The 22,795-nt window shown below is 37.7% G+C and overlaps 1 protein-coding gene across 1 annotated transcript in view; it reads right to left on the bottom strand.

Moving 5' to 3' along the window:
- Nucleotides 1–699: 699 nt before the first annotated feature.
- IQUB (IQ motif and ubiquitin domain containing) overlaps nucleotides 700–22,795 on the bottom strand; it is a 51,848-nt gene continuing 29,752 nt past the window's right edge. The window contains exons 11-15 of the mRNA XM_084896440.1: nucleotides 17,826–17,996; nucleotides 14,002–14,178; nucleotides 9,302–9,550; nucleotides 7,945–8,130; nucleotides 700–1,021 (exon numbers count right to left, since the gene is read on the bottom strand). Of these exons, the coding sequence (XP_084752566.1) occupies nucleotides 836–1,021; nucleotides 7,945–8,130; nucleotides 9,302–9,550; nucleotides 14,002–14,178; nucleotides 17,826–17,996 (969 nt within the window). The 3' untranslated portion in view covers nucleotides 700–835. The remainder of the gene's footprint in view (nucleotides 1,022–7,944; nucleotides 8,131–9,301; nucleotides 9,551–14,001; nucleotides 14,179–17,825; nucleotides 17,997–22,795) is intronic.

Genomic DNA, 22,795 nt, shown 5'->3' with positions numbered 1-22,795 from the left:
TACCTATTCATTCTAATTTTCAGCAATCCTACAGCTGACGCATTCCCAACATCACTATCGATAAGGAGACACAGAAAGATTTTAACCCTTTGTCTGTCTGTTTTCATAAGTTCCTGAGAGAATAAATAGTAGTTTACTGAACATTGTGGCCCCAAGGCATAGTAGTCAGTCCATATTAAACTAAAAAATACGTGTTAAATAAATTAGTAAATGAATGAATGAGATATAGCTAGGTTGACACTAAAAAATACCTAGGATAAGCAGAAGCAGGGGGATGAAGGCAGAATAAAAACACAAACAGAAAATCCAGTCGCTCCCGTTGCCTGTTACTAAGCAAAATTAAAAAGTAAATCATCTTAAACCTAGCTACAAAAGGAAGGCATTGCACCCATAAGCTGGAGAAAGAATGAGTCCCAGAATTCAGAGTTGTAGAGTGTGCAGCTGAATGCAGTCACCGACAACAGACTAAGAATCAGGTGAGAGAAGCCAGGGGAATGAATACCACAATCTTTGCCTTTCTTTAAGACCTCAGGTTTCCTGCTCATGGCTCCCACTGACCAACACAACTAAAGGGCATGACATACTCGTGGATGTGGTACACAATGACCAGCCTCTGAGGGCACAAAGCAGAAAGAGAGGGACGGTGGAAGGCAGAGCTACACAGGCAAAGGAAGGGTATCCAGCAAAAGCCACTTGTTTCCCATTTCAATATACTTTTATTTGAAAAACAATTAAAATCAATTTAACACATTCTATTTCCATATGGTGTGACCTCTGTATTATTCTATTTGCAGTGGACAAAATGCTGATTATCAAACACATACTTCTGGGTCTTCTAAGGACTGGCAGGCACCTGGGGCTCTATAATCTTAGGTGATGTGTCTTCATGATATCTCTCTCTGATTCCAGCTATTTCCTTATCATCAAGTAAAAAAGAAGCCAGGACTGGAATCTGCGCAAAGTAGTTCTTAGCCAGGATATGTTTGTGTTTGATCTTGTGAATGAACAACTGTTCATATCCCTAAAAAAAAAAAAAAAAAAAAAAAAAAAAAAAATTCTATTAAATGTCACAGTTATATTTAGCCAAGTAAAAACACTTTCATGCCTCACTGCCTTTGCTTATCATTTCTCAGAGCCCAGTATACATTTTTCCCCACTTTGATCATCGTCTTTCAGGGATCAGCTCCTATGAGCTTTAACCTGTCAGCCTCTCCTGACTCTTTCTTTTCAACCAAGTGATGGCTACTACCATGTTTCCCCAAAAATAAGACATCCCCTGAAAGTAAGACCTAGCGCAACTTTGGGAGAAAAAATTAATATAAGACACTGTCTTATTTTTGGGGAAACAGGCTACCTGTACCTTCTCCAACCACCTGTTTTTTGAGAGTAAAACATCCCCTCAGTAAAGATCCCTCCATAGTGTCAATCAAAAGTAAACAGCCCTTGAGGATAGGAGCTAACCTCTGAGTCCAAACTGATCCTTCCTGCCTTCGTACTTGCAAACACTTTCACGTATTTTCATTGTAATTTTAGGTCACTCTGCCTGAACTTCACTATACTCTTGAAAATCTCTCCCATGATAAAGAGAACTCAAGGGTTCACACTGGGTCTCTCTCATAGCCCTGTCCCTAAGGTAAATACTTAATCGATATTTTTGAATGAATGCACTTGTGCCACCTTTGTGCTCTCTATCTCTTTTTTCAAAAAATATTTTTCTTGATTTCAGAGAGGAAGGGAAAGAGAGGTAGAAACATCAATGATGAAAGAGAATCATTGATTGGCTGCTCCTGCACATCCCACACTGGGGATCGAACCAGCAACCAGGGCATGTGCCCTGACTGGGAATCGAACCATGTTCTCCTGGTTCATAAGTTGATGCTCAACCACTGAGCCACGCCGGCCAGCCAGGCTTTGTTCTCTCTTTAAGTCTCTTTCACATTGATAAAATTACCAACTTAAATTTTTTCCCAAGCTTGGTCCTTCCCACATCTCTATGGTTCAAACTAAAGTTCACATTGGTGTTGGTGTTGGTCAACCCTTTTATTGCCTCAGATTCCACCTTATGAATCCCTGCAGTCATTCTCTTGTAGCTTCTAAACAGGAAAGAGCATGGAAGAATTAGGCTTTTCTTCAAGCACTAAGCACAGTATCTGGAACATTGAAAACTAAATTCTGATTGGAGTAATAAATACCACATATTTTCTTTATTAATATTAATTGACCCTTCTTTTCAACCAAGTGATGGCAACTACCTGTACCTTCTCTCACCACCTGTTTTTTGAGAGTAAAACAGCCCCTCAGTAAAGATCCCTCTGTAGTGTCAATCAAAAGTAAAGAAAGCCCGATGGGAGCCAAAGAATATGATCTTCTTGCAGGGAGAACTAGTAGCAGTATCCTGGGCCTATTTTTAAGTTTCCTCTCCAAAGACAAATTTAACAGGTCAAAATAGAAACCCTTCGCACTAATCTAACTTTGTTCCATCACTTCATAGCTCATATTTATTAAAGAAAAATTAATACATTTCTGGTATGCAGCATGAAATTATCCATACCCAGGACTTTCTAGGTTTTCAAAGTACTTTTATAGATCCAAAATGTAGTCCTTAAAGATGAGATAAGCATATTATAGTACACTAGAGGCCCGGTGCACAAAATTCATACGCTGGGTAGGGGGGTGCCCCTCAGCCCAGCCTGTACCCGCTCCAATCTGGGACCCCTCAGGGGATGTCCAACCAGCAGTCGATATCCCTCTCACAATCCAGGACTGCTGGTTCCCAACTGCTTGCCTGCCTGCCTGCTTATTGCTCCTAACCACTTCTGCCTGCCAGCTTAATCACCCCTAACCACTCCCCTGCCAGCCTGATTGATGCCTAATTGCTCCCCTGCCAGTCCAATTGGCCCCAACTGTCCTTCCCTGCTGACCCTGTAACCCCCAACTGCCCTCCCCTGCTGACCCTGTAACCCCCAACTGCCCTCCCCTGCCAGCCATCTTGTGGTGGCCATCTTTGACCAGATGGGGGCGGCCATTTTGTGTGAGGGTGTGAGGGTCAATTTGCATATTACCTCTTTATTATATAGGATACAATTAAAGAAATAATAAACAGCTCTGAGAAAACCAGAACACCAAGACATTAACAACCTTGCCCAACTTCTCTCAGCTCAGGAGTGATAGAGCCTGAATTCAAAGTCAGGCAGCTCAGGTCCTCTGTACCAAACCCATGCTTTTAGGTAACTTTTATAAAAACATATGAAGCAAAGGGGGCAGGCCTTACTGGCATTCATATTGTTACTGACAGGAATAGGTCAGGTCTGCTGACTCTAAATCCACTGTTGTCCTACTTTGGCCAATGTGCACACCATGAGAAATTGATCTGCCTCATTTTTCAGTTTAGAGAAGCTTTTTTCCATTCTTTTCCTATAACTTGTGTTATGATTATAGGAAGTCAAAATTATTTTAATTTCTGAATATATTTTTTTAATTTACTGAGAAAGCAACTATCAGTGCATTACGGAAAATCTGGAAATATTTTAACTTGCTGCAAGACAAATTATTCTTTTTTTATTTGTTTTGGTTAATCCTTACCTGGGAATATTTTTTTCATTGATTTTTAGAGAGAGCAGAGGGGGGCATGAGGGACAGAGAGAGGAGAGAGAGGAAAAAACATCAATGTGAGACACATCATTTGATTGCCTCCTGTATGGGGCCCGACTGAAGGCCAGGGATCAAAACTGCTACATGGGTACATGCCTTTGACCAGGCATCAAACACATGACCCTTCAGTTGGTGGACAAATGCTCTAACCATTGAGTAAACCACCAGAGCAACAATTATTTTTTAACTAGGTTGAATATTTATACTCAAATGATTACACGAGGCTGAATATTAATACCTTAAAAGATTACATCAGCCAAAGCTAGTTTGGCTCAGTGGTAGAGCGTTGGTCTGCAGAATGAAAGGTCCCAGGTTCGATTCCAGTCAAGGGCATGTACATTGGTTGTGGGCACATCCCTGGTAGGGGGTGTGCAAGAGGCAGCTGGTCGATGTTTCTCTCCCATCGACGTTTCTAGCTCTCTATCTCTCTCCCGCCCTCTCTGTAAAAAATCAATAAAATATATTTAAAAAAAAAAAAAAAAAAGATTACATCAGCCCAAAACTATCAAGAAGGTAATTTATTTCTTGAGTTTGGTTATAAACCTTAGCTCTGTTTACAAAAATTCAGTAAGGTCGGCATCCTAAATGGGGATAGAACTTAATTTGATTCTGCAGTAATTTGATTAAATACACAGGGGGAGCTGTATGTATTAATTGAAGAAGTGGTGGAATATCAGCTTTGGGAATGCACTCCAATCCCACTACGCTGCTAGATGAAATGATTTTGCTAGTATTGGCTATGCTTCCAGTGATTAAGTATTTAGGAGGCAGCTTAGTTTACTAAATACAACACATAACACACCTTCAAAATTTCTTCTTGCTTTTTTTTTCAATAGCTGAAGTAAAATTTATTTTAGCCTGGCTTCTCCTGTAAAATGATTCAAAAAAAAAAAAAAAAAAACCCTAAAAATTTAATTAGTTTCTTCCCTTTACATCTTCCCTCTCCCCCCAAAAAACACCGGCAGGGAACAGCACTATCCAACATGACTTATATTTGAAGTCATTTCTTTAGTTTCTCTTAGCTGACATCTTACATGGAATTCAATACCTCAATTTAATCAACAGAAGTCAGGAGCAGCAGTAGGAGTCCCAGGCTTGCTTAGTGTAATGAAGCTCTCTGGGAATTCATTAGGGACTCCTCAAAACCATTCATCAAAAAACTTTAGAAATTACATCTTGTAAGTTACTGAACCTAAGTGGTATTTAATTTTTAAAGTGCTTTCTCCACTCCCAGTTAGTTGGAAGCAAATAAAAAATGGAGCCTTGAAACTATACTCCATCAGTATGATGATTTCTATTTTGAGCGCAAAATTATGAACAACATTTATTTATTTATTTTTCTTTCAACTTTCAAACAGTATTTTATTTTATTTTTTTAAATAAATCTTTATTGTTCATATTATTACAAATGTTCCTCTTTCCCCCATTCCCCCATTGCTCTCCTCCACCAGGTTCCCACCCTACCCTCTGCCCTTTCCCCACCCCCCATTGTCCTCATCCATAGGTGCACAGTTTATGTTCAGTCTCTTCCCACATCTCCCTCTCCCCTTTTCCCCAAGAATCATCAGTTCACTCCCCTTCCATACCTCTGATTCTATTATATTCAACAGTTAATATTGTTCATCAGTTCTTTTTTTTTTTTTTTAATTTCCTTGGTTTTTAGATTCACATGTTGATAGTTACGTATTTGTTGTTCATAGTTTTTATCTTTATTTACTTTCCCTTCCAAAAGAACCCCCTTCAGCAATTCATATAATTCTGGTTTGGTGGTGATGAACTCCTTTAGCTTTTTTTTTTATTAGTGAAGCTCTTTATCTGGCCTTCGATTCTGAGTGATAGCTTTGCTGGGTAGATTATTTTTTACTGTAGATTCTTGTTATTCATCACCTTGAATATTTCTTGCCATTCCCGTCTGGCCTGCATGGTTTCTGTTGAGAAATCAGCTGACAAATGTATAGATGCTCCTTTATAGGTAACTACCTGCTTTGCTCTTGCTGCTTTTAATATTCTCTCTTTGTCTTTTGCTCTTGGAATTTTAATTATGATTTGTCTTGATGTGGTCCTCTTTGGATTCCTTTTGTTTGGAGTTCTGTGCACTTCCTGGACTTGTAAGTCTAATTCTTTCACCAGGTGGGGGAAGTTTTCTGTCGCTATTTCTTTCAGTATGTTTTCGATATCTTGCTCTCTCTCATCTTCTGCGACCCCCATAATTCTGATGTTGGTTCGCTTGAAATTGTCCCAGAGCTTTCTTACATTATCTTCAATTTTTCTGGATTCTCTTGCCTTCTTGCTTCTGCGGAGGAGTGTCTTCTGGCTCTTTATGTTCCAAATCTTTGACTTGATTCTTGCGATCTTCCATTCTGTTTTTAGGACTCTGTATAATATTTTTTATTTCAGACAATGTATTCTTTATTTCTTGTTGATCCCTTATTATTTCTTGTTGATTCCTTATTAATTCTAGTTGATCCCTTTTCATATCCTCATAGGTCTCATTTATTTTATCGGCCTTTTCTAGGAGATTCTTGAACCTTATAAGTGTGGTTTTGAACTCTATATCCAGTCGCTTTTTGTCCTCCATTTCTTTCGTTTGTGATCTATTTCGTTGTCTCGACATTTTCGCAGCTTCTCTGATGGGGCGGGGTTTCAGGGTGGAGCCTACAGGCTTGGCTTCCGTCAGCCACGCCCTATGCAGCTCCTGAGTCTCAGTATTTCTCAGGGTCCTTCAGTACTCTCTGCAAGCACCTCTGAGAGAAAGGTGCCCTCAATTTTCGCTTGCTACCAAACAGTCTAGGCTCTCCCCCAATGAGCCCGGAACTGGGGTTCAGTTCAGTTGGAAGTGGGGTTGGAGGTGGCATTCAGAGCAGTCTGGAGCTTTTGTCTCCTTCCCGCCAGGGCAATCCCGTGACACAGCCAACTGTCCCTTCTCTGTGCACAATGTAAGCGCCTCCGGGACCTCCTTTCGCCACTCCCCTGGGGTTCAGAGCAGTCAGAACTGGGGCCCAGCCTTTGTCTCCTTCCCGCCAGGGCAATCTGGCAGCAGAATCAACAGTCTGTCCTCTGCGTTCAATGTGCATGCCTCTGGGGGCTCTGCCCTTTGCCGCAACCCTGGGATTCCGCCTCACAGCCCAGGCTCCCTCTGTTTGAACCTGGGTCCCCAGGGTCTGGCCTAGAACTGGGGTTCAGCACTGTCGGGTATGGGGTTCAGCACAGTTGGAGTTTTTATCTCCTTCCCACTAGGGAACGACAGCCAGGCACTCAGCCTCCCCCTCCTCTCCAGTTCTGTCCTCTCCGCGCGTGCCGCGTGTCTCCGTATCTTAGGCTTTTACAGCTCCTCCGCTCTTCCTTCTGGTTTTTTCCTTGCTTCTCGTTGTAGAATTTCCAGTCAGTCGACTTTCCTGTAGTTCTGGGTAATGTCCATTTTATATTTTCGTTGTATTTTATTGAAATTGTTGTGTGCGGCTGCGGCTAGGTATTTACCTGTGCAGCCATCTTGGATTCTCCTATGAACAACATTTATTTAACAATCTAGTGTGCTTTTAAGTAGACTTGTGATGATTAATCAAAGGGCAGATTTTAAGTTCTATAATATCTATCTAGTGGTAATATTCATCTATTCACTCAACAAATATTTATTAAACCCCTAATCTGTGATAGGCAATGCGGTAAGCATTAGAGCTACAGACACAAAAAAGCTAAACAAAATATCTGCCCTTGTGGAGAGATTTTGTTTGAACTTGCTATTATTAGATGGAAGTAGTATCATATTTGGGTACTTGTACAAAACTTTGGGTGTTTTATTCTCACCTTTCATTTTCTTTTATTCTCACCTTAGCTTTCTTTTAATTTTAATCTCTATCACACATACCATCCACCCACATGTTTTGTTATCTAATGAGTTCCCTGTTTCTTAACTCAATGGAAGTATTTAAATTATGCATGAAATATGCGTTTTTTAAATCCTCACCTGAGGATATTTTTTCCATTATTTTTATTTTATTTTTTTAGGGAGAGTGGAAGGAAAGGGGGAGGGAAGAGAAACATCGAAGTGAGAGAGACATACTGACTGGTTGCCTCCCACTCTCACCCAGACCAGAGCTGGAGATGGAACCTCAAACTGAGGTACACACCCTTAATGGGGAATCAAAGATCCTAGACTCTTCAGTCTGAGGCCTATTCTCTAATCACTGAACTAAACCAGGCAGGGCATGCATAGAATGTGGTAATACAGTCAAGTTATCGCTAATAATTCCAAAAATTAAATTAACTTTCCCCAGTACAATGCAACTTTCTTACCTCTTCAATACTTGCTAGCTTGAGGTGAGCAACAGCTTCATCTTTGGAGAGGAGAATGCAGTTCCAAGGGGACCACTCCACGGCCTTGTCCCACCTGACCAGGACCAGGTCGTTGAGGTCATTACAGGCACTGAGTGCTGACTGGGACGCCCAGATGTTTTCTACTAGGTACTGAATATCTTGCAGCTGCATATAAACATAAGTTTGAAAAATGTTTTCTTATAAACATAAAAATTACTTATGATTACTGTATTACTTAAGGAAATAATTAAATTATATTGAGTATATTTTTTAAAGAGAAATACTATTAGTGAGGTTTTCAGTGGCATATTGCTCATTTTTCACTAAATATTTGTTCATTCTGACAAAATTAGGCTATCAGTCTCACACTCATGACTGTACTTTTGACCTAGACCAAGCTATCTATATTCCTTCCAGTATGCTAATTTTACCTTACATTTACACTGAGTGGCCAGATTATCATGATCGCTGAATGCATAATAACCTGGCCACTCAGTGTATATCCTATATAATAAAAGGATAATATGCAAATTGTCCCCTCGACCAGGAGTTCAACCAGCAGGCAGTCCGACCAACCACCCATGTCCCTTCCCCCTGACCAGGCTGGCCAGACCCACCCATGCACAAATTAATGCACCGGGCCTATAATACACCCACAAACACACACACACTGAGTGGCCAGATTATTATGCATTCAGAGATCATAACAACCTGGCCACTCAGTGTATATGGTAAGTATTTTTCAAAATGTATGAGTAGCTATCATCTTGTCCTCGGGGTTACTGTCTTTTATTCCCATTTTACAAATGAGGAAATAAAAATTTTAAAAAGCAATTTGCCCTAGTCGGTTTGGCTCAGTGAATAGAGCATTGGCCTGCAAACTGAAGGGTCCCACGTTCGATTCCAGTCAAGGGCATGTACCTTGGCTGGGCACATCCCCAATAGGGAGTGTGTAGGAGGCAGCTGATTGATGTTTCTAACTCTCTTTCCCTCTCCCTTGCTTTCTATAGAAAATAAATAAAATATATTTTTTAAAATTAAAAAAGCAATTTTCTTAGTGTTAAAAATATATTTTTTTGTTTTAATGAAGAAAGAAAGAAGGGGGAAATAAAATAACTTTAAAAACATTTTTTAATTTAAACCATATTAGCTAAGACTGTTGAAGCAACTTTTTCTCAAGAAGTCTACATATATAAATGTAGAATTTCCAGAAGAGCAAGCTTCAGAAAGTATAAGCATAGGAGGTAAAATCCATTATTTTTAAAAGTTTTGGTGGAAAAGCAGGAATCTTGTCTGTAAATTTTCATCTATGATTGGCAACTCGCACTGATCATACCTGTATCAGGAAAGCAATTGTAGAATCATCTTCATAATTAACTTCTGAATAGTAGAGCCGCTTAAGTAAATATTTGTACTTCAAAAATGATTCCCGTTGTCGAGTCTCATTATCAAGGCTAATACAGTTACGACACCGATATACACGGTGTGCAGTGGATGATATAGAAAACTCTGTAGACGGTAAGTAGAGCTGGCAACTGTGGCAAAAGTAAATCTTCTTATAATATTTCAGTGGATCTTGAGGAACCTAAATAGTAAAAATAAATACATATATTTATATTAATTATATAAAGAGAGTGAGAGAAAGATGTAAATAAAAACCAGGTCAAATACCACCCAAAAGAAGCACAGAGGGCTAACATCTTAGAACGAGATAAAAAGTTGGTTAATTATTTTTAAAATATGTTTTTCTTGATTTCAGAGAGAGAAAGGGAGAAGGAAAGAGTGTTGCAGAATTTACCAGGTGACCAGAAAATACAGGAGGAGTATTGGAGATTCAGGAAAACCCTTTTATTTGAAGCAGCGCTGCTGGCTCCAGGATTCGAAGATCCAAAACCAGAACAACTTAAACAATGAGATTACTCCTTACATATATTTCTAAGTTCTTTGTTTCCTTACTTCCAGGCTTCACAGCCCCTCTTGAGTCCATAGGAATGGGGAAGTAAGATTACAGCTAGAGGCCTGGCCTGGGTGGTGCTAGTGACCTCCCCTCTAGCTAAGCTGTTAACTTCTTGGTTGGTGGCCCTTGTAAACTGGGAGTATCTAGAAAAACAGATTATTGCCTAAGGAAGTTCTTTAGGCTGACAAGAATGCACTAGGACTTCAGTCACAAGCCCAGATGCAGACTGCTGGCTCCCCCTATATTGCTCTTCAAGAGAGAGGGAAACCTGATTGGCAGCCTCCTGCACACTCCCTACTGGGGATGGACCCCACAGTCCAGGGACCTGCCCTGACCTGACCAGGAGTTGAACCAGCGACTTTCTGGTGCTTAGGCCAAAGCTCAACAAACTGAGCCACACCATCTGAGCAAAAGTTGGTTAATTTTTAAAGTCACACTTTCCCTTTAACTTTTTATTATATACAAAATTTAAACTTGAAGCAGTATTTATTTATACTGCCAAAATATTAAAAACCTGTAGTATTCATCAATCTTTGGATAGATGTAGTGAAATCACATAGAAAATTAATTGACTGAAAGAAAATTAGTAAGTGAAGATTTTGGGTTGCAAAACAGTAAGAAAACCTTCCAAGTGCTTTGGCACTTATTTTTAAGAATTTAGAATTTTGGTGTTATGCTACACTAATTAATCCTACAGGCAACTAGATTAACATATAAGTAAAAGCCCACTAAACCAATTGTTCTTATTAATTCAGCTTAACAATAAATTTGGATAGGCTCAATGATCAATTTTCAAAATTTGAAACTCTGTATCACATGGTAGTTCTATTTTTATTTTTTTGAGAAAACTCCATACTGTTTTTCCACAATATTGGTACCAGTTTACACGTCCAGCGATAGTGCACAAGAATTCCCTTTTCTCTATATCCTTGTCAATACTTATCTTTTGTCTTTATCACTTTGCAGTTTCGATTTGCATTCCCCTGATGACTGAGCACTTTTCATGTGCATGGTGGTCATTTCTCTATTCTTTGGAAAATGTCTCTAAAGGTCCTTTGCTCATTTCAAAGTAGGTTAAAATTGTTTTGCTACTGAGTTGTAAAAGCTCCAGATAAATGGTTGGCAATATTTTCTCCTATTTCATAGGTTGCCTTTCACTTGGTTGACTGTTTCTTTTACTGTGCTTTTTAGTTTCATGCAATCTCATTTGTCTGATTTTGCTTTCATTGCCTTTGCTTTTGGTGTCATGACTAAAAAGTCATTGTCAAACCAACATCAAAAATCATTTTCCCTGTTTCCTCTTAGTAGATTTAGTTTCAGGTGCTACATTTAAGTCATTAATCCATTTTGAGTTGATTTTTTTTATGTGGAGAAATATAAGAATCGATTTATTTATTTTTTTTGTATGTGGTTATCTAGTTTTCTCAATCTTATTTATTGAAGAGACTATGTTTTTCTCCATTATGTTCTTGGCTTCTATGTCAAATATTAGTTGACGCTATATGTGTAGGTTTTTTCTGGCTAGTCTGTATCATTGATCTATATGTCTCTTTTTAAGGCAATACCATACTGTTTTAATTATATTATTATAGCTTTTAAATATAGTTTTAAATCAGAAAGCATATGTCTCCAATTTTGGTCTTCTTTCTCAAGATTGTTTTGGTTACTAAGAATCTTTTCTGTGAAAAATGCCATTGGAATTTTGAAAGGGATTGCACTAAACTTGTAGGTCAGTTTGGGTAATACAGACATTTTAACAATATTAATTCTTCCAAAAAGATTTAGTAATACAAAACAAACACCAAAGCATGATCCATTTTAAAAATGGATAAATTCTTCACACAAAAGACATTTCCAAATAGGTCCATGTGGAGGTATTATTGATATGAGAAAATGCTAAGTAACTGATTTACTATCTGAAAAGGGATTTACTATCGGGGAAAGGGAGGGAGGAAGAGACTGAACATAAACTGTGCACCTATGGATAAGGACAATGGGGGATGAGGAGGGGGCGGAGGGTGGGGTGGGAACCTGGTGGAGGGGGGAAGAAATGAGGAACCTTTGTAATAATATGAACAATAAAGATTGATTAAAAAAAATGGATAAATTCAACTTCATCAAAATCAAATACTTATGCTCTGTTAAAGATGTTATGCAGAGAATAAGAAGCCACGCCACAAACTAAAATGAGGTATTTACAAATCATTTATCTTACAAATGGCTTGTATGTGAAATATTCAAAGAATTTTCATAATTCAATAAATAAGAAAATAAATAGTCCAACTAAAAAAAAGAAAAGGAGGGGATAGTAGCACAAGATATATGCAAACAGTTCACCAAAGAGATATATGTATGGCAAAAAAAAAAAAAAATGAATAAAAAGATGTTTATTAGTCACTAGGAAAATGGAGATAAAAAATAATGGGATACTATTTCACATCTATTAGAATAAAATTAAAATAAAACTTGATAATACCAAGTGGTGACAAAGAAACAGAACAACTCTCCTACATTGAGATGGGAATACAATATTGTACAGCCAGTTTAGAAAAAATGCTTGTCAGTGTCTTATAAAAGTACATATGCATTTACCATATGATTCAAAATATCCCACTTTCTAGGCATTTAACCCCAATTAATTTACACAAAAATTCATTATCAAGTGTTTGTAGTTATTTTATTCACAAAACCACAAAACTCTAAACAACTCAATGCTCTACAACTGTGAGTAGATAAACTCTGGTACATCCCGACAATAAAGATACAAACCACTGATAATCTAAAAACCATAGGTGAATTTCAAATGCAGTATGCTAAATAAAGGAAGCCAGTCTCAAAAGACTCCATGTTGTTTCACTTCTATGACATTCTGGGTTTGGTAAAACCATAAAAACAAAATGCAGATCAGTACCAAAGGTTACCAAAGGTTAGGGGCCAAGGAAAAGGTTGACTACAAGGTAACCGCAGCGTGAGGGAATTTGGGAAGGTAATATGACTTCTTTAATCTTGACTGTGCTACTGGTTATATGACTCTCTGAGTTGGTCAAAACTCACCAAAAAGAGTGAATTTTACCAAAGGTAACTAACGAAGTGAATAAAACTATATAATGTTATGTATAGAATATAAAATTTTATTATGTTACTACAAACATATAAAAACTAAATAAGTCTATAGAAAAGGCTAGAGGTTAGCCTAGAGACAAATGAAACATTGACTTAAATTTAAAATAATAAAATGGGAAACTTTTCTCTTGAATTTTTGTTATATCTCAATATTCTCTTCCGATACAATTACATTTTAAACATTCATTTAAAAATAAAAATATAAAAATTAGATAATTTTCATTTTTATAAACATTTTGATTAACTATTAAGATATTTGTGTGTCAAAAAGCAAAACAGATATTCAGTCAGCTTCTTAAGTAAATTACAACTCTACAAATAATCATTGGAATAAAACATTATTTAGAATTCTTTAGTAAACTACCCCTAAAAATATTTTAAACAGTTTTGTACAGTAAGAAGGCAATCAGGCATTTATCTTAGCTTCAAAAAGCAAAAGCCCTACTGAAACCTAAACATACTGGAGTTGGAGAAGACCGTTTAATTCAGACACACGTTACAAGATAGCTACATGGATTAGTATTCTAAGGGAACGCAAACCAGGTGCATGTAGAATCTCAGAGATGCAGGATCTCAAAGGCCTCATGAAGGAGGGACATGTGAACTGAGTCTAAGGAAATGAATTAGGACTTGGCTGGGTGAAGGAGGCAGACAGCACTCCAGATGGAAGTAACAGTACGTGCAAAAGTGTGAGAGGTGACGATACAGGCACCATAGTGCAATATTTAACTAGAAATTTGATTCAGATATTAGGGAAGAAGTCCAGATTGGAAATACACAGAAGATAAATGTTTAATTCATCAACACAAAAAATAATCATTCAAAAGAGATTTCACAATAAGATGGTCTTACACATGGACCCCAAGTAAAGTGTTAAAGCAAACTTTGAATAGTCTTTCATTTACTATATCACATCCTAGAATTTTGAGAAAGCGATACAGGAAAAAATTGAGTACCTTAAGGTGTCTTGCAACTTCTGCATTAAACAAAGGTGTTTTAATGTAGTGAAAAAACAATGTCGTAATTCTCTTTCTGAGCCCTTCAAGGTTATCATCTTTGACTCCTCTCATCATAAGGTCAACCTCTCTGTCAATCAATTCTAGAATTTCCTGAGTCAATTTACATTCATGTTCCTATTTAAGACACACACAAAAATATTCAGTATAGAACTTTAAGAATCAGTTAGTTTTTTAAATTACCACCGAAGAAACTAAAATGAGATTCCAGAAGAAATGAAACATCACTGATAACAATATAAACTGGCACGACTAATTTGAAGGGGGAAAATGACATTATCTAGTAGAGTTTAAGACATGCACAATCTACAACCCAGCAATTCTGTAAGTGCTTTAGAGAAATGTGCATATGGAGTCATTGCGCACAGTGACTCCAAAGTAGAAAATAACCAAAGAGCCATAAATAAGTTAATAACATAAATAAGTGATAGTTATATACCAGAATATTATCTGATGTAAGGAAATAAACTACAGCTATATACAATAACAACTTTCAGTCTTACATATTAATGTTGAACAAAAGAATCAAGGCACAAAATAGTACATATAGTATCATCCCATTTAAATAAAATACAAAAATAAGCAACATAACCATATTTTTTTAAAAAAATGTACACAGAAGTGGTAAAATAAAGAAAAGAAATTACCACCATGAAAGCCAGTGTGATGTACTGCTAGCTGATAAGAGGATGAACTGCCATTATAAATAGAAAGTGGGACACCAGCAATGTTGGTTCTATCCTGTTTTGGATCCAGAAGGAGGTTATATGGTTGATGGCTTTATGTTCGTTAGACTGCACATACATGTCTTCACATATTGTCTGCATGCTAATATAATTCACAATAATTTTTAATAAAGCAATAGAAATGAGTGTGGCTAAATAAGAAAGCCCTAGGTAAGAGTTAAGTGATTAAGGTAGAAGGATTGATAAGTAGTCAAATACAAGTTGCTCCAACTGCCCCACAGAGGATCATGAGAAATGAGTGAGCCAGTTACCAATTCTCTTCTGTACTTTTTAATAAATTCTTGGCATAGCTAATATGTGAGTCTACATCAGTGGTCCCTGAGCCTGAAGGCACATTAGAAGGACCTGGGGGAGGGTTAAAGATGTTAAACATTGATTTCACACTTGAGATCTAATTTAACTACCTTGAAATGGAACCTAAATATTATTTCTAATCATTCTCATATCGTCTTTCTTTCTGTGTGTATGGGGGGGCAGAAGGTCTATGTGTCTGTGTCTGTCTGTCTGCCACTCTCTCCTTTTCAAGCTCTCCAGATGATTCTAATGTGTACTCAGGTTCAAGATTCACTGGTCTATATTAGCAATTGTCATCAAAATAATACCTATTATTTATTGAGGGATTTTTATTTGTAAGTACTGAGACATACAGATTATATTTTTATTTTATATATATATATATATATATATATATATATATATGTGTGTGTGTGTGTGTGTGTGTGTGTGTGTGTGTGTGTATGTATGCACAAACATAAATATATTTATATCCTTAACTAATTTTACAAATTAATTGAAACTGATTTTCAGAAATATTAAGCAACTTATCTAAGTTTGCACAGCCATAAGTAAATAAAAGCCAGAATTTGAATTGTTCTTGAAGGCCTCAATCGTCCATCATAATATCCTACATAATAAAACCCTAATATGCAAATCAACCAAATGGTGGAATGACCGATGGAACAACCAATTACTATGATGCACACTGACCACCAGGGGACAGACGCTCAACACAGAAGCTGTCCTCTGGTGGTCAGTGCGATCTCCCTGTGAGAAGCCATTCAGCTAGAAGCTAGGCTCATGGCTGGGGAGTGCAGCGACCCTGGCTGGAGCCTCTCCCATCCCCCCTGCAGGTGGGCAGTAAGGAGCGAGGGGTCCCAGACTGCAAGAGCCCAAACTGCGAGAGGGATGTCCTCCTGCTGGCTTAGACCCAATCCCCGGGGGCATAGGGCCTAAGCCGCCAGGCGGACATCCTCCAAGGGGTCCTGGACTGCGAGAGGGCGCAGGCTGGGCTGAGGGAGCCCCCCACCGCAGTTCACGAATTTTGTGCACCAGGCCTCTGGTTCTTAAATAAAGGCACATGTGGGTATAATAGCTTAAACATGTTGTTGAAGAGATGAATAATTTATCTTTTATAAACCACCCTTTGTTTTTTAATTAGCCAGATAATGGTTCTAATTATGTTAGATAAGAGGATTTCTACTAGATTCCCCACCTGCACTCCCTTTTTAACAATTTGGATATCATGCTTATTTCCTACCGCTGGATCTATTGCTTCGCCCTCTCTTCCTAAGTACAATGGTATTTTAAGGCCACTCACTACAGGAACATCTTTGAAAGAGTAGTTCAGGACAAAGGCACTCAGTGCCTCTGCTCTCAAAATAGGAAGGAATGCGAGACCTGTGTAGACCTATCTCCTAATAAGAACCATTTACTCAACTACTTAATATGTCATAAGAACTTGGTGTATTTTGGTCTTGTTTTTTTTTCAACAGAATAACCTGTTCTATGCAGTTAGGAAGCAAAGAACCTACACAAGGTATCTAAGCATTTTACTGATGAAATTCTTAGACTGCAATCACATGATTCTCCTATATAGATTTAAATATAGCTGACAATTTTCAGTTATTTATAATGAACCCCTGGTTATAATTTGGATATCTATATCTATATGCTCTGAGAATTTGGCTCATATTGATGACCAAAATAGACACACAATTCAGTTATCCAATCCATTGCCTATCTATAACCTTTATAATAGTTAAAACAGATGGTAATTCAGAAACAATTTATATCTTTATGCCATAAACTGAAGGTGCCTTATAAATTTAGTGAACAGAAAATCATTTTCAGAAGCCAAATATTTTAGGTGAATTGCCCACTTAATTTACCTATATTGACAAAAACATATGACCAATATCGCCTTCAATTTGAGTATTTCTTGGGAACTTGACCTGTGATATCTGTTTCATTTTCATTAAAAGCAGGACTAAAACACACAAAATCAATATTAAATGAGGGAGAAAAACAAAAATACTTACACTAATGCTGCTTTAAAACTGCTAAAAATAAAATTTTCATTGACGACTGTCAAAACATATAGACAACCCAAGCTTGTTTGGCTCAGTGGATAGAGTGTCAGTCAGCCTGTGGACTAAAAAGTCCCAGGTTTGATTCCTCGATTCCAGTCAAGGCATATACCCAGGCTGCAGGCTTGATCCCCAGTAGAGAGTGTGCAGGAGGCAGTTGATCAATGATTCTCTCTCATCATTGATCTCTCTCTCTCTCTCTCTCTCTCTCTCTCTCTCTCTCTCTCTCTCCCTGTCCCTTCCTCTCTGAAATCAATAAAAAAAAAATATGTTAAAAAAACAAACAAACATATAGACAATAGCTGCTGTTTTACTGAACTGAGTTGAATATTAATCCCATGCAATGTATTTGCATATATTTGCTTCACTGCATATATATAAAAATACATTTACATTTAGAATGTCTATTGTGCTATTTTTACATTTATTATGTGCCATAATACATAGTTTGAGAACTTTTAGACAAATATCCATGCATAGCCTATATCCTCTCCAAATTATACCAAAACAATATAGTTGTTGACAAATTTATGTAAACATTTATCAATCATTTTTATAATTACTGAATGCAAATATCTTATTTATTTCACTCTACAATTTTTTTTATTGATAGTGCTAAGAATACCCCAAAACTAAGAGAGAGTTAATGTACCTTCACAGTATGTTTAAGTGTTAAGAGTACGTCCAGTCTCTCATCTTGCGAGAGATTTTTCAGCATAATGCACTTATAGATGTTTTGAAGCTCTCTGGCTCTGATAGTGTACTGTGTATCCATCTCAATTATTTTGCCATCGACTCTTCTCCATGTTTTCGGAGCTGAACACTTAAAAAATAATATTATAATTATCAGTTAGTTAAAGGCTAAAATATGATATAACCTTGTTTTTTTCTATTAAAAGTTTACCTTAATTATCATGTGCTTTATAAATAAGAGTATCACTAAAACATCAGAAAATTAATTGAAGAATTTGGAGACCATGCGACAGTAAGACATTTTGAGGAAAAAATATGAGAGAGCTGTTCAGCATATAAAGTATAAACACTTCTACAGGATTCAGATTTTGCTACTAATTTGTACTAGCTGGTACTTTGAATGGCTTGAAGCGTGCATGAAAAAACTCATTACCAACATTTAGAATGTTTTTAAAAGTTATCTGCTCAGTTCAATTATACTGAGTTGTATAAATGTCTTGGTCGTGCCTTGCCAACTAAAGACCACCTTTGTTGGTGGAGCTATTGTTACAGTCCTCAATGGGTTAAGCCAAAAGAACTCTGTGAGTTTTAGTTTTGTTTCCTACATAAATAAATCTACCAAAAGTTTACAATTCTTCACAAAGCAGATGTCCATAATGAAGCAGCTTTACTCAGCTATCTTAGCAGTTGCTGTGGTCCTTGCTCCCTGGTAATGGCTAAGAGTCTCAGTTTTTATTTCCAAATCTGGCGTGTTACCTCCCAACTGAGCCCACCTCCAGAACTGAGGGTGAAAACTAGAGTTCACCTGCCCTGAAGTTCCTCTGACTACTTCCAGGCTAAGAATTCAGAGACCAGAGACAGGAAGTGGAGAAAGTCCTCCGCAACTCAGACCACCAGCACAGTCTTAATGACGAGTGTTAAGTTTGGGTTTGCCAATGCTCCTGTTCCTGCCTTTAAGATGCATTCACCTGGAAATTTCCCTGTGAAAACTCATAGTCTATTTGCTCTTCCACTTTAAGGTAGAAAGCTGCTGTTTCTCTCCCTGATTGTACTCTATCAGGAACAAGGCTATCTCTCTTACCATGACTATTAGTTGTTCAGATTTTGGAGGCTGATTGGTAATCGCTTTGGAGACCTGTAGTCCAATTGCCATACTTGCAACCATTCAAATCTTAGGTTTGATATAATTTAGAGTTTAAATAAAATCCCAGGTGTTGGGACAAATTATCAGGAATGTAGTCTAGACAAATGAAGAAATAATATTAAGATGCACTTGGTATGACAGTATTATGAGAAATTTATAGTTATAGCATCAATTTACCTTTTATTATTTTAGATTTCATATTAGATAAGTTACATTGAGAACTACAAAGCAACCTTTGAAAAAATATTTGATCCCTGGCTGGTGTGGTTCATTTGGCTCAATGCAGAGAGCATACAGGAGACAGCTGATAGATGTTTCTCTCTCTCATTGACATTTCACTCTCTCTCTCCCTCTCACTTCTGCTCTCTATAAGGAAAATAAAAACATATTTATAAAAATAAATCAACTATATTTGACATGATAATGACATCATTTTCTGGTTAAAGCCAAAATGAATCAGAACTTTTAGATTCTCAATTCTAGTTTTAATTCAGCAAATGTGAAGCATCAGCCCTATAATTAATTATATTTTAGAGCATAACTGTAGTATTAAATAATGTATTATTCATTAGTGGGCTGATAGAATTAAGCAAATTTATTAAGAATTACAAAACATATATAGCTCAATAATAAAGTGTTTTATCACTTAATTATTATTAATTAGAAATAAAAATATTGTTTTAAATTGGATATAGCCTTGTATGGGATAGGCCTCAGAATGTTATTAAAGTTTAATGCTTGTTTCAAAGCTCTTTTTAAAAGTTTTAAGGAATAAGCAATCTTAAGATAAGTTTTCTATTGCAACATTCTAAAGTCTAACTAATTTAATATGCAATTTTCCTCAGGGTGGTTCTGTTAAATGTAATCTTCAAGTAATGTGGACGATACCTTTTGCTCTGCAGGCTGATAATTTATTTCATTTGTAATAATCCATGTATATTAACCTTTTAATGAAATACCTAGTGTAAGAAACATGCCTCTGATTCATCTTCATAGAAAAGAAACGGCATGTGGCCAGGCGGTCACTGAATTTCCCCAGAGCAAACAGGGGGTGGGGTGTGGGGAGAAGGTATGAGAGCTGTGCACGGGGCTGACAGCACACTTTCCTGCAAGATTCCCCTAAACAAAGGGAGGTGGAGACAGCTAGAAAGGTCTCAGCCCAATGTTTTAAATGGCCCAATGGGAGACAGCAAGACCTAGGAGGCATATTAAGAAACAGGTGACCAAATAGTATTCAGCCAATGAGGAACCAGAGGAAGGACTAGATAAATAGGCCCTGTTCCCTCCCCCACGTGTGTTCCTGTACAGTGGGCACCCATTGTCCAGAGTATTATTAAAAGTCTCATTTTCGCCATGTTTCTGTTTCCCAGTCCGTCATTTGAAATTCGGACAGGTGAGCCATTTCTCACACCTACTTCATCTACTACATTGTATTTTATCCAGCTGGTGGGTTGGTTTAACTCTACCTTACCTCCAAGTTTTTAGCCCCATCTAAATAGGATGATACAGTAATATCTTGAATTTTTCAAAATATATATTCAACATTCTGAACCTTCCCATCATTTAATTTTCAGCTCAAACTCTATTCCTAACTACTATGGTCTGAACCAATAAAATTACTAGTACCTGAAATCTTATTTTACTTTAAACACACACACACACACACACACACACACACACAGTATTTTTATTTCAATTGCTCGGGACAATAAAATTTGTGTCCAAATTGTTCTATAATTATTTTATGTTTGTTAATTCTATATCTCCCCAAAGATTATAAGAATAAATGTTTCAGTTGTGTATATGTCACTGGGCTAACAGTACTCATTAATTCAACCCACTAATATTTATTGTGTTTACAGTACATCCGTCAGCACACTAAGTATCTAGTAGATAAAATACTGTCCTGATTTCAAGGACTCTCAAATCTAATGAGATAGAAAAATAAGAAAATAAGTAACAAAAAAAATTATGCTTGATGATTGCAGGTAAATAAGTAATTAACTGATGAAAAAAATAGAATCTGAGAGGAAACCCGAAGAAAAACTAGGAGGTAGCCAGAGTAAAAGGAATAATGAGTGATATCAATAGATACAAAGAATCCTAGATTTGAAGTTCAAGTTCCCTGGTGTTGGCACTGCGAAGATATTAAAAATCTGTTTGGCAAAGCTTTTTTATACCGGATTTATTTCTGCCAACACTGACAATTTGGTCTTCAAACCTACGCTTCTTTGATTTCAGGCCTTAAGATGTTTTTTTACTCTGATGTAGGAAAATGTCAACTCTGCTGATTTCTTTTTCCTGTTTCCTTTTTTCCTTTGAAAGCTTTGGCTGTACTAGGAGGTGCACAACAACGCTGTTCTTAAATTGGCTCTGAAAACAGGCGCGTAATAAATTCCACTCAGCAGCTAACAAATGAGACAGCACGGACGCTGGAGGAGAGAAACAGAAGAACAGCAGGAAGACACCTTTCAGGGAAGGGAAGGTGGAGAGAACCCTGAGAGCAGCAGGCTTCCCCAGAAGAGGAGAAATGACTGCGCTGTGAAGAGGTCTTTTCTTCCTCCTCAATTAATACTGGGGTCCCTAAGGACACAAATTAGGAACAGCCCCAACCCGCCAATGGCTGCTGGGGAGTGGTCAGCTTTCCTTTCACGCGAGGGGGTTGTGCTGGTCCTCGGAGGACACCCCTCACACTGCGGAGCTCAGAGAGAGGCGGGACTCGGTGGCGTTTTTCCTGTCCCATTAGCTGTTGGCCACCTGAGTAATGAGAAAAGCCATGTAAATGACACAGCTGACACAGGTGGCAGTTTTTTAGCTTGTGATGATGAGAAGTGGTGTGAAATCAAGAGAATAAAGAATAAATGGCCTCGGCTCTACAGAAAGCCTCTTACAAGGTGCAAACGGTCTCAGTACAGTTTGGATAAAAAGCACACAAGATATATTAGAAAACAGCTGATGATTTTTCTTTCAAATTTCTTGACCTGAATTTCTTCATCTCTGTTAACTTGTGAGTTTTTAACATTTGATAACCTGTGGCAGTCAATGTTTGATGTGTTAAAAGTACAAAATATTTAATTCTTTATAAAATCTTTGAGACCTAGCTGGTTTGGCTCAGTGGACAAAGCGTCAGCCTGTGGACTGAAGAGTCCCAGGTTCGATTCTAATCAAGGGCACATGCCCAGGTTGCAGGCTCCATCCCCAGTATGGGGTGTGCTGGAGGCAGCCAATCAACGATTCTCCCTCATCATTGATGTTTCTATCTCTGTCTCCCTTTCCCTTCCTCTCTGAAATCAATAAAAATTAAAATTAAAACTTTTGTTCCCTGAGGCAGTGAGGAGGGGCATGGCAGAGAGGTAATTAATGAGGTCACTATGGTAGTGGCAACAGTATGGATAATGGAGGGGGGAACTGCAAAGTGAGACTGGACACCGCGAGCCTAATTTGGGGACATAAGAGTAATCCAGAGGAGGAGAACATCAGAATTATTTCAACCAGTGGCAAGTTCACACACACAGGACATGCGTCTCATGACAGCCTCCTGGGGGCGAAAGGGCAGCAAGAGAGAGGAGCTGCCACAGCATACTCTCAGAAGCCTCCCATCCCTCTGTGTTCCAGCAGGACCACGAGGCATTCCACAAGACTCAGAGTAGCTGCAGTTCTAGTCTTTGCCTATTTGGACACATGGGAAGTCATCAGAGTGCCATGAAGGAGCCATTTCCTTACAGGCAGTGGTAGTGAGTTTAGAAGCAAAGCAGTAAAGAACAGAGGAGACTATTAAAATAATA

Source organism: Pipistrellus hanaki (assembly GCF_964339955.1).
Source record: "Pipistrellus hanaki genome assembly, chromosome: 10".
Lineage (NCBI taxonomy): Eukaryota > Metazoa > Chordata > Mammalia > Chiroptera > Vespertilionidae > Pipistrellus > Pipistrellus hanaki.
This window is presented reverse-complemented; position numbering and strand designations above follow the sequence as displayed.